This window comes from Oncorhynchus keta, chromosome 29 (genome assembly GCF_023373465.1).
Source record: "Oncorhynchus keta strain PuntledgeMale-10-30-2019 chromosome 29, Oket_V2, whole genome shotgun sequence".
Taxonomy (NCBI): Eukaryota; Metazoa; Chordata; class Actinopteri; order Salmoniformes; family Salmonidae; genus Oncorhynchus; species Oncorhynchus keta.
The window spans coordinates 11,734,870-11,747,735 of NC_068449.1; the positions used below are offsets into that span (position 1 = coordinate 11,734,870).

At 42.6% G+C, this 12,866-nt stretch overlaps 1 protein-coding gene across 1 annotated transcript in view; it reads right to left on the reverse strand.

Moving 5' to 3' along the window:
• The window catches only part of LOC118362309 (lysophospholipid acyltransferase 2-like), a 78,223-nt gene that overhangs the window by 32,339 nt on the left and 33,018 nt on the right, over positions 1-12,866 (reverse strand). The window contains exon 2 of the mRNA XM_035742540.2: positions 2,669-2,814. Within this exon, the coding sequence (XP_035598433.1) occupies positions 2,669-2,814 (146 nt within the window). The remainder of the gene's footprint in view (positions 1-2,668; positions 2,815-12,866) is intronic.

The window sequence follows — 12,866 nt, forward strand, 5'->3', positions numbered from 1 at the left end:
TGGAAGAGTGGGGTGACATGCCACAGCATGAACTGGCAAATCTGGTGCAGTCCATGAGGAGGAGATGCACTGCAGTACTTAATGCAGCTGGTGGCCACACCAGATACAGACTATTACTTTTGAGTTTGCTGAAAATATACGCAGTTTATTTATTTTTTTGCTGAGTTTCTCTACAGTACACAGTAGTATGACGTGACAATGATCCAAATACAGTACCAGTCAAAAGTTGACACCTACTCATTCAAGTACATTGTATACTAATAGTGAAGACATCAAAACTATGAAACAACAAACGGAATCGTGTAGTGACAAAAAGAAAGTGTTAAATCAAAATATATTTTACAGTTCAGATTCTTCAAAGTAGCCACCACTCTTGACATTCTCTCAACTAGCTTCAACCTGGAATGCTTCTCCAACAGTATGCTGTGGTAGCCATGCTGATTAAGTGTGCCAAAGTATTCCTCTCACCATCACACCTCCTCCTCCATGCTTCACAGTGGGAACCACACACGGTGAGATCATCCGTTCACATACAGTAGTCTGCATCTCAAAGAAACACAGTTGGACCCAAACATTGACATTTTGGACTCATCAGACCAAAAGAGAGATTTCCACCGGTCTAATGTCCATCGCTCATGTTTCTTGGCCCAAGCATGTCTCTTCTTATTATTGGTGTCCTTTAGTAGTGGTTTCTTTGCAGCAAGTCGACCATGAAGGCCTAATTCAGGCAGTCTCCTCTGAACAGTTGATGTGGAGATGTGTCTGTTACTTGAACTCCGTGAAGCATTTATTTGGGCTGTAATCTGAGACTGCTAACTCTGAACTTATCCTCTGCAGCAGAGGTAACTCTGGGTCTTCCTTTCCTGTGGCGGTCCTCATGAGAGACAGTTTCATCATAGCGCTTTATGGTTTTTGGCGACTACACTTGAAGAAACTTTCAAAGTCCTTGAAATTTTCCGCATTGACTGACCTTCATGTATTAAAAGGAATGATGGAGTGTCGTTTCTCGTTGCTTATTTCAGCTGTTCTTGCCATAATATGGACTTGGTGTTTTACCAAATAGGGCCATCTTCTGTATACCCCCCTACTATTAAGGAAAGAAATTCCACAAATTAACTTAAGGCACACCTGTTAATTGAAATGCATTCCAGGAAGCTCGTTGAGAGAATGCCAAGAGTTTGCCTTGACAGCTTTGCACATGGTGGCCATTTGAAGAATCTCAAATATATTTTGATTCCAAATGTGTTATTTCATAGTTGAGTCTTCACTATTATTCTAAAATGTAGAAAAGAGTAAAAGTAAAGAAAAACCCTAGACTGACTAGGTGTGTCCAAACATTTGACTGGGACTGTATATCTACAGTACACAGCAGTATGATGGACTTGGTAAGTCCCCTAGGGCGTTCTGTGTCCTCACAGTCTGAAGTACAGCAGAGGAAGGGAGTTGGTGTGCGTGCGTCATTCAGAGTCAATATGTCAGAATTGAGTGGTAGCAGGACTGTGGGAAGAGAAGGAGTAAAAGTAAGTCAGTTCATGCCTTCTGGGAGTGCTAGAAAGTCCAGAAGCTGTGGGCAGAGTTAGAATGCTATCTGTCAGAAGTTTTACAATGTGTTTACTTCTAATCCGTCTATCTGCATATCTCAAGACATGGCATACGAGGGTGCAGTGAGATACCCAATGGGGTGGGACAATATTATTTATTTGTCACTTATATTAAAGAAGCTATGAATTAAATACTAGAGGTCAAATGACACTCCAATGTTAAGAGAATGGAAAACTCTAATACTTTATTATTTTAATATTGGAATAAATCTGGCTACAGACAGAAACAACACAATGTGAAGTCATATGGGGAAGAGTCTAACAAGCATTGGAAACAACATTGGGTGTGGATAGCGTGGGAACATGTGGGTCTGAGCAGGTGGGATGTCATTCATGTTTGTTGAAATGTAAATGTTAAAGTTGTCTGTTGTTTGTCAAAGTATGTTTTTTTTATTGAAAAAAATATAAATATATATAAAACCAAAAAGGAATGGCTTGTCAGTGATTGTCAAACTAAAGTGATATGAATGAATGCAGTTTATGGTACTACTGTCCTCTACATTCTAAAGCTGTGAAGGTGCGTTCACAGATGACTAACAAGACATTAATTACACGAAAAGCAACAACACAAAATTTGATCTGGCCACAACAGTATCACTTTACCATCAATATGATGTACCGATGGTGGCAGCACATGATCCAACGTGCACAGAGCCGCTGCCATGGTGGAATGACGCAGTTAACGTTTCACACACACTTAGCATTTTCCTGTACCCACCGAGAGAGAACGCTAAGGGGCACACTGCCAAGGGACAGCAGGTTGTTTACAACAGGCCCAACGGCTTCCTAATTGGATATCAATTGCCTCTGCATCGACCAGTTTGCCTTGGCCCGTAAAGGATGGAGGGAGGGCGACAGAGGCAGGAGAGATGGGTGGAGGGAGGGAGAGACAGACGACAGGGGTGAGGGGGAGGCTCAGAGACACAGGGGAAGAAAGGTGTGACAGAGAGAGAGGGAAGAGTGCGAGAAGCACGAAGGGCTGAGGAAGGGAGAGATGGAGGGAACCAGGGACAAGGGAAAGAATTTCAGGAAGAGAGGTGAAAAGATGTGACAGTAACAGCACTCACCAGCCGAAGCAGAAGAGAGCCAGGTAGAAGCCCAGTAGCGTTGCCACCACATGTCTGATGAAGGGACTGGTCTTACTGGGGTGGAGATACAGACGAAACCAGAAGGCTGTCAACAGGGCAAACAGCTGACACACAACAAAGTTCACCTGGGAGAGGAGACACAAGGAAATAATCAAAACTTTAGTGAGTTTTGTACAACAACAAACAAAACAGCTTCTATTACCAGGTCAGACTGTAAGAACCATCACTAGCCGTGTACCAGACGATGCACCCACACACACACCTCATCCTCAAACAGACACCGCTGCTGTCCCATGTCATACAGACTAGTTTTGTACAACCACTAGACACTTCGTTTCACACAGAATATTTAAGTACTTTATTCCTGACATAGTTCATTCTGGTGCTCAAAAAGTATGTTTATTTATTTATTACTGCAAATTACTGTCCTATCATTTTTAATTGTCATCAGGTGTTACCTTAAATAACTATAACGAGTATATTTATTTTAACTAGGCAAGTCCGTTAAGAACAAATTCATATTTACAATGACGGCCTACTGGGGAACAGTGGGTTTAACTGCCTTGTTCAGGGGCAGAATGACACATGTTTACCTTGTCAGCTCAGGGATTCGATCCAGCAACCTTTCGTTGCTGGCCCAACGCTTTAACCACTAGGCTACCTGCCGCCCCAGTACAAGGAGTACCAGTACTGAGTCAATGTGCAGAGGTACAAGGTAGTTGAGGTAATATGTACATGTAGGTAGGGGTAAAAGTGACAAGGCAATCAGCATAGACACAGGGCAGCAGCAGAGTATGGGAAGCTTTTTGGGCCCAGACATGGCACTCCGATACCGCTTGTCATGAGGTAGCAGAGATCACAGTCTATGACTTGGGTGGCTGGAGTCTGACGATTTTTGGGGCCTTCCTCTGACACCGCCTGGTATAGAGGTCCTGGATGGCAGAGAGCTCAGACCCAGTAGTGTACTGGGCCATACGCACTACCTTCTGTAGTGCCTTGCAGTCGCATTCCAAGCAGTTGCCATACAAAGCGGAGACGCAAGCCAGTCAAGATGCTCTCAATGGAGCAGCTGAATACATTTGGAAGAGGCCATGCAGTTGTGGGTGAACAGGGAGTACAGGAGGGGACTAAACACGCACCACTGAGGGGGTCCCGTGTTCAAAGGTCAGCATGGCGGATGTGTTACCTACCCTCACCACCTTGGGGCAGCCCGTCAGGAAGTACAGGATCCAGTTGCAGGTGTTCATTCTCCGTCTCCTTAGCTTAGTGATGAGCTTGCAGGGCACTATGAGCTGTAGTCAATGAACAGCATTCTCATGTAAGGATTCCTTTTGCCCAGGTGGGAAAGGGCAGTGTGGAGTGCAACAGAGACTGCGTCACCTGTGGATCTGTTGGAGCGGTATGCAAATTGGACTGGGTCCCGTGTGTCTGGGTTGATGGTGTTCATGTGAGTCATCGCCAGCCTTTCATGGCCAGGTTACAATGGCATTCTTGGGCACAGGGACTATGGTGGTCTGCTTGAAACATGTAGGTATTACAGACTGGGTCAGGGAGAGGTTGTAGATGTCAGTGAAGACACTTGCCACGTTTAAATTAGGTAACTAGTTTTGTACAAAAGAAATGTAACATACAAAACAGAACACTGATTGTATTGAAAAGTGGAACAAACAGTTATCCATTACTGCAGTCAGGTAACAGATTATCATCAACTATGTACGGCAACATGGACTATGAACTGATACATGGATAATGAAATAAATGTTTAGTTTCTTCTCACAACAACTAATCAATTTATTTGATCTCTCTAACAAATCAACTTTCTTTTAGGGTAAGGGTTTAGGGGTAGGAACATCCCAAAAAGCCCAGATACCACTAACACTCTTCCCGGATAGTGTCAATAATATGTAGGGTTGATTTGTAAACCATTCTTTTTCTGAGTGAGTAACATGGTTCCAAATTTGGTAAAAGCCATCTTTTCTTTGACAATGCAGTAAGCAGTGTTACGTTTCATCTCTAGCTCAGTTAGCTCTGCCTGTTGACTGGCTTGGGCTGCCTGCTGCCTGTTGACTGGCTTGGGCTGCCTGCCACCTGTTGCCTGTCAAATTTGGCTGCCTGGCGGTATTTGATACATTTGATGTGCTTCTGGCTTAAGTTATGTTTTAGCAACGACTCGTGTTTTAGGTTGCAAGACCCAAATGAGTCTCCCTGCTGCTTTTACTCCACACTTTGGACATAGGGATGCTGGATGTGCTCCTCCTTAGGCACTAGAATTGGCAAAAGCACCCCTCTTGAAACACATGTTTTTTTTTCTTCTTTGAGGTGGTGGATCGGTAGCAGCATCTCCGACATTGTCATTATCTTCTGGTTGATCGTTTTTTGTTAAAGCTTGAATTCCAGTGCATTTCATTGTTCTTGCTAGCTAGCTTGCTATAGAATGCCATTACTTAGCTCAGGGAAATTCTTTTTTTTAAAAGACAGGCGGCACAGTTCTGAGGGAAAGTTTTCGTGAAAAGGGATTGTGCCGTTGTGTTCACCACGCATTATTAATTGAATTAGCTACATTTAAACATTATGATTGGTTTGTTAACCATTATCAGCCTGTGTTTGAGCAGTGAAAAGAAGTGCGTTGTGGCATAGATATCGTTACCCATTGAGTTTATTGGATAATTGTTTTGTTGCACGGTGCTCCCAAATTGAAAGTAGTGGAGACAGCTGCACAGAGTAGATGTGTAAATTATTCCAGTGTATGTATAGATTCCATTTTAATAACTGTTAATCGGATTCATCCTTGATTCCTTGTTTTTATTTGGACTAATCATTTGTTTGACATTTTAATGCATTGTTAGGAGCTAGAAACATAAGCATTTCGCTGTGCCCGCTATAACATCTGCTAAACTGTGTATGCGACCAATTAACGTTTATTTGATTTATCATCCTAAATAATCATGTTTTTTAACTGGAAGAGAGCAGTGCCTTTGTCACTTCTGGAAAGAGACACTATTACAGCACCGTGGCAGCTGGCACTACTACACAGGAGAATACACTGTTGATAGAACCCAAGCTCTTTGATAAGGATGTTTTCATGATAACATCTTGAGTGTAGGGGGCAGTATTTTGATGTTTGGATGAAAACACGCCCAAATTAAACTGCCTATTTCTCGGGCCCAGAATCTAGAATATGCATATAATTGTCAGATTAGGATAGAAAACACTCTAAAGGGTTTCCAAAACTGTCAAAATATTGTCTGTGAGTATAAGAGACCTGATATTGCAGGCGAAAACCTGAGGAAAAACTAACCAGTAAGTGGCCTCTATTTTGAAAGCTCCGTATTCCATAGCCCGCCTACGCTCCATTTAAAAGGAGGGATATCAACCATATTCCTTTTCCTATGGCTTCCCCATGGTTGGAATAGTCTTCAGACATAGTTTCAGGCTTTTATTTAGAAAAATTAGCAAGAAAGATCACATCGGGTCATTGTATGGCTGGGTGCCAACAGCGTTTTGTATGCGCAACAGCTTGGAGCAGCCATTTTCTCTCTCTCTCTCCTATTGAAGAAGCTACATTCCCGGTTTATATATTATCGATTATATATTGTAAAAACAACCTGAGGATTGATTATAAAAAAGCGTTTTAAATGTTTGCACGAACATTGCGGATACTATTTGGAATTTGTGTCTGCGATGTCGTGACCGCTCGAGCCTGTGGATTTCTGAACAAAAACGCGCCATCCATATGGTGGTATTTTTTATATAAAAATAATATTTATGGAACAAAAAGGAACATTTGTGTAACTGGGAGTCTTGTGAGTGCAAAAAATCCGAAGATCAAAAGGTAAGCAATTTAATTTATTGCTTTTCTGACTCTCATGACAAATCTACTTGGCTGCTAGCTGTTTGTAATATTTTGTCTACTGAGGAGATGTCCTTACATAAACGCTTGGTATGCTTTCGCCGAAAAGCTTTATTGAAATCTGACACTTCAGGCAGATAAACAACTAGCTAAGCTTTGCTATATTGCACTTGTGATTTCATGAAAATGTAATATTTTCAGTAATTTAATTTGAATTTGGTGCTCTGCAATTCAGCGGTGTTTGACGAAAATGATCCCGCTAACGGGATGGGTGCATCAAGATGATAACTGGATAAAGCAGGCAGAGGACACCTTTTTTGTTCTTTGTGGAAACAGTTTGGTTTCCTCCTGTTTATTCTATGTTAACAAAGCCTTACATAAAAGCTACCAACATCAATGATCAACTCAACTTAAGACTGGTGACGCTTTGTCACACACACACACACACACACAATAGCCCATCTTGTCAATTGTAGTAGGTACAATTATTTCAGAAGCCGGCATGTTGCTAAAGTCAACAGTAGGACCTCAACTATCGGTACCACCCAGTCTATCGCCATTGCCTTTCCGTGGATCATGGCACCCTGGAGACAGTGTGCACAGTAACTGTGGTCACACCCAAGGCTGTGGTGGTCATGACATTTTGGCAGCCGGTGATTGTCAAGCAAATAACTGCCGGTCTAAAGGTAATTGACCTTAGTTACCGTAAACACATTAAGTATCTCCTGGCTTCCACGCAAAGCCTACAAGCCACTGATGCAGACCTTTAGAACATCTACGTTTTAAAACGTCTAATAAATCCATGAAATATAGCCTACACCTTCACAATAAATCAATTTGTAGACAGGTCTAAAGAAACATGATTTGAAGAAAATGTAGTCCATTTCAGAAGACCAGAATAGCATACTCTGAGTTGCCCTTATGTTAGGCCGTGATCTGGCTATGCCATATTGCTGCGGGCTACACTAGCTCATTTACCAGACAAGATGTGCTTAGAATTCCATGGGATTATTTTATAGTATGAAGAATACAATTGAACATAGCGGAATAAAATCTCGAAACATTTGAGTGCACACATGCGGATATTCTGTGTTGAGCAGTTAAAAGAAACAGGTACTCCTATAAGCTTAATTTAGAGTCATTCATGTAACTTTAGTTGTGATAGAATGTATTAAACATATAGCCCAACATTTGTAAGGCTGCATCTTGCAACTAATGAATACTTGAAAAATAATCGCATGAAAGGCGACTAAGAGTTTTTTTTTTTTTGTACAGGCTGTACACAGTTAAATCAGTCTCTCCTTATCCGAGGCGCATATTGTAGATATTGGAAGAGTAGGCCTGACAAACAGCAAAAGGACTCGCATATGTCAATCTACTATAATACAAAAGTTGACCTATTCTATTGTGTGTGAGAAATAAATATACCACAGTCTGGGACAGTTGTGGGACGAGATAGATCCCAAATTAATACCACTAGCATCAAATAACCTTTTTTACTCAATGCTGCTGATGCAACAGATCAGAACGTTTAGCTTAAAATGTTGCTAAACTATTAGGCTATTTCTTCACATTAATAGGAAAATAACATTCAAGTGACCGCAAATGCCATTATACATATAATACTTTTATTATAACAAGGTGCATTTATGTAAAAAAAAAAATCCCAAACTTTAAACTTAAGTGCTGTTTATGTATGCCAGTTAGGCTCTACGCCCATTGTAAAGTAGATTAATGTGCTTCATTTTAAGACTTTATTTGGCCACTTTAGTTGTGATACATACCTTATCAAAACATATAGGCCTATGGCCTTGGCTACATGAGGTGTAGACTACGATTTGAAAAAAAATCACGCATTTCTCGCCTTAGCTTGGCATCACTCAAGTGATATGCTAATCTTGTCACCCATTGGACTATTTTTGATTTAATCCCGTCTTCGCATTTACTAAATCATTTATTTACAATGGACAATTATCATACACCTGTCTCGATAAAGGGGCAGAGGCAAAAATACATGTCATCAACGCACTTAAATAGGATTTTATGGCAGCCAGGTAGGCTATACTCCTGTTGTAAACGGATAAGCAATGCGCTTAATATTAGCAGTCATTGAAAGTCAATATATATAAAAAAAAATATTTAAAAAAAATAGAGTTCTTAACGGGGCATGTTTTTTTTTTTTACCCTCGCCAGGTGTCGTCTCCTTCAGACATGAGCTCGTCGTCAGAGCAGATGTTGAGCACGTTAACCAGCATCTCTGTCACTTTCTCGCCTACAAAGGGCAGAGACCAGGTGAAGACGTGAATGTGAAGTTGATAAATAAATATAGTAGGCCTAGCCTATAGAAAACCGATGGGATCCTCTTTAAGAGGCCATCACTGTTTTCTCACACAATTGCATACCCTATAGAAATGTTGTTTGATTAGATTTGTGAATACATTTGCATTGATGTCAGAGTGATGAGTGACAGAGGGCTGAGTACCAGGCAGTTGGCATGTACGGTAGGCTACTTATGACCAGCAGCAGCATCAGAACTTGGAGAAGCCTAATTACCGTGACTAAATGTGCTTGTGGAATTGTACTGCCGGTTTGGCGGTAAATATGGTAACGATAACAGCCCTAGTCACACATCCAATCTACAATGACAAATACTAGTTGTATTGAGTACCACACCCTTTCTATTCCTAATGGTATTTCACTGTACCATTCTCCCTCCCTCCCACATACAGTAGAGTATACCAAAGAGTACAATCAATCATTCAGAGAAAAATCCACCAGGACTCTGACTAAGCTATTTAAGCTAATGTGGTGGGTGGGGACTGTATGTGCGCGTGTTTGTGAATGCATGCGTTTATCTTTGCCTCATCCATTGGTTCCTCTCATCCTCCAGTGGTCCCATAGTGAATCTCATTCATTACGGGAGCAGATTAACACACGCCTCCATTTGGAAGGCAAGGCCCAAATTACATTTGGAACGCTTTTCAGATTGACTTCAGCTCAGATCCGCACTTTCCCCATCACCACCTGCTCCCAGGAGCCTGAGCTGAAGTCACTCTCCCCATCACCACCTGCTCCCAGGAGCCTGAGCTGAAGTCACTCTCCCCATCACCACCTGCTCCCAGGAGCCTGAGCTGAAGTCACTCTCCCCATCACCACCTGCTCCCAGGAGCCTGAGCTGAAGTCACTCTCCCCATCACCACCTGCTCCCAGGAGCCTGAGCTGAAGTCACTCTCCCCATCACCACCTGCTCCCAGGAGCCTGAGCTGAAGTCACTCTCCCCATCACCACCTGCTCCCAGGAGCCTGAGCTGAAGTCACTCTCCCCATCACCACCTGCTCCCAGGAGCCTGAGCCACTACATTTGATTGTTTGTTCCCCCCTCTAAGTACTGCGCTTCAGTGTGCACAGAGCTCAGGGACGATTCTGAAGCAAGACGGAGAGAAAAATCGACTGGAAGTGATAGAGCATCTCCTAGTTCTCTTTTACTAGTACTACTGTAGCCCAGTCCCTAGACTCTGTGAGCGCTAGGACAAAGAAGCTTTTTCCTCGGCACTACCCCAGATTGACTGTGGCTGGAGGAGTTGGGTAAGAATAACATTGTAAACCAAATCTAATTTTATTTGTCACATGCGCAGAATACAATGAAGTGAAATGCTTACTTACAAGTCTTTAACTGCATTGTTGGTTAAGATAAGTTTAAAAAATATAATAAATCTAACAAAATTGTGGGAAAAATGTAAGAGTTAAGAATAACAAATAATTAAAGACAGCAGTAAATAACAATAGTGGGGCTATATACAGGGGTACCAGGTCAATGTGCGGGGGCACCAGTGTTGAGGTAATATGTACATGTAGGTAGAGTTATTAAAGTAACTCTGCATAGATAAGTCCTCATTCCTTTAGGATTGATGAGTACGGTAAAATCTGTCTGCAGCTGTGAAGACAAGGTGTGTGTGTGTGTGTGTGTGTGTGTCTCTCAGGGTTTCCATCAGCCCCCCAAAAATAAAAAGACTATAAATACAACAGAACCAGTCTATAGGGTAATTTGCATAATTTAGTGGCATTAAATTGGAGTGTGCATTTTTGTTAGTCGTCATGCATCTTATTTATCCAACAACTATTCCACGCACACAGAGCGGGATTTCTTCCGCAGCAGGCCAGGTACTTCTATGCATGCTCAGGCAGTGATGACAACAGCTGACCTCTCGGCAAAGAAAGTGAGGTCCCTGATCTGAGAGAACACAACGCAGTTCACTAAAACAAGTCGCTCACAACCACTTTAGTCTCTCAGGCCGTTAATACACGCCCTTCTCAAACATCACAGACAGAGTGTGTTCCTTAAATCAGGGCCCTCATTGGGGACCCATCTGGCAGATGAAGGGGTGGAGACCGGTTAAAGAAAGTTTAAGCCATGAGACATGGATTGTGTATGTGTGCCATTCAGCGGGTGAACGGGCAAGACAAAAGATTTAAGTGCCTTTGAACGGGGTATGGTAGAACAGCAACACTGCTGGGTTTCACAAGTTTCCCGTGTATTTCAAGAATGGACCACCACCAAGGACATCCAGCCAACTTGACACATTGTGGGAAGCATTGGAGTCAACATGGGCCAGCATCCTTGTGGCGTGTTTGACACCTTAAAGAATCCATGCCAACAAATTGAGTCGCTTCGGAAGGCAAAAGGGAAGGTGTTCCTAATGTTTTGTACACTCAATGTGTGTGTGTGTATATATATATATATTTTTTTAAATAGTACCCATTGTGTGCACTTCCGATAATACCGTACACCCCGGTATGGTACAGAAACGGTATGAAAATGTGGATACCGGCCAAACCTAGAGTCAGCTTCTGTCTGGCTTGCAGATGTAGCGACAGTTGGCGGCTATTGGCGCTAATCACTCTTAGCAGAAAGCCTGTGTATCATATCAGGAGGTATTTACAGAACACAGAGGTCCTTTTGTTTCTCTTCACGCCCAAACAGGAGGAAGAGGGGGGAAAAAATGGTGGCTCTGGCCTCGTGTTCTTCCCACTTCTATTGTCATCAGTATCATTGTTTAGGGAATGAATGCTCCCAGGGGCTAACGAGACAATAATTAATTAATTTGAGATAGTGAATGTAAGCTTATAAGGCAAAATAAGGGACGCATGGATAGGGTGGAGGGTAGGGACGTAAGGATAGGGTGGAGGGTAGGGACGTAAGGATAGGGTGGAGGGTAGGGACGTAAGGATAGGGTGGAGGGTAGGGACGTAAGGATAGGGTGGAGGGTAGGGACGTAAGGATAGGGTGGAGGGTAGGGACGTAAGGATAGGGTGGAGGGTAGGGACGTAAGGATAGGGTGGAGGGTAGGGACGTAAGGATAGGGTGGAGGGTAGGGATGTAAGGATAGGGTGGAGGGTAGGGATGTAAGGATAGGGTGGAGGGTAGGGATGTAAGGATAGGGTGGAGGGTAGGGATGTAAGGATAGGGTGGAGGGTAGGGATGTAAGGATAGGGTGGAGGGTAGGGATGTAAGGATAGGGTGGAGGGTAGGGATGTAAGGATAGGGTGGAGGGTAGGGATGTAAGGATAGGGTGGAGGGTAGGGATGTAAGGATAGGGTGGAGGGTAGGGATGTAAGGATAGGGTGGAGGGTAGGGATGTAAGGATAGGGTGGAGGGTAGGGATGTAAGGATAGGGTGGAGGGTAGGGATGTAAGGATAGGGTGGAGGGTAGGGCTGGGCAATATGGCCCAAAAATATGTAGGCTTTATTTTTAAACAAATATTTCAATTGCGATTTGACTTTTGATTTTTTTAGCAAACTTTGGGGAACTGTTGGGAGAGGTGGCATCCTATGACAGTGCCACGTTGTATATGGAGTTGGCATGGCTGTCTGCTTGATTTTTACACCTGTCAGCAAAATCCACTAATTTGAAGTTGTGTCCACATATACTATGTAGTATATACAAAAGTATGATAACTTGTCAAACTGGCTTACATTTTGTCAGGTATTTTCCACAAGTTAGGAAAAAGCTTGTATCATGTAGATAACGTTGCCCTGCCTATGGTTTTATTGCTGCCATATATTTGACAGTTACAGCTCATAACAGTTCCAAAAAAAACAAAAACGAGAAGTTGCATGTGTGCTGACTGTTGCTATAATAATAAAATGTTGACTCGTTTTCCAAAAAGCACATGATGATCATCAAGACTCTTGGAAGAATGTTCTATGGACAGATGAGTCAGAAGTATAACGTGTCCCATTGTACCTGGCTAAAAACACTACATTCCACAGTACGAACCTCATACCAACAGTCAAACGTGGTGGTGGTAGTGTGATCAAGTCTACGTA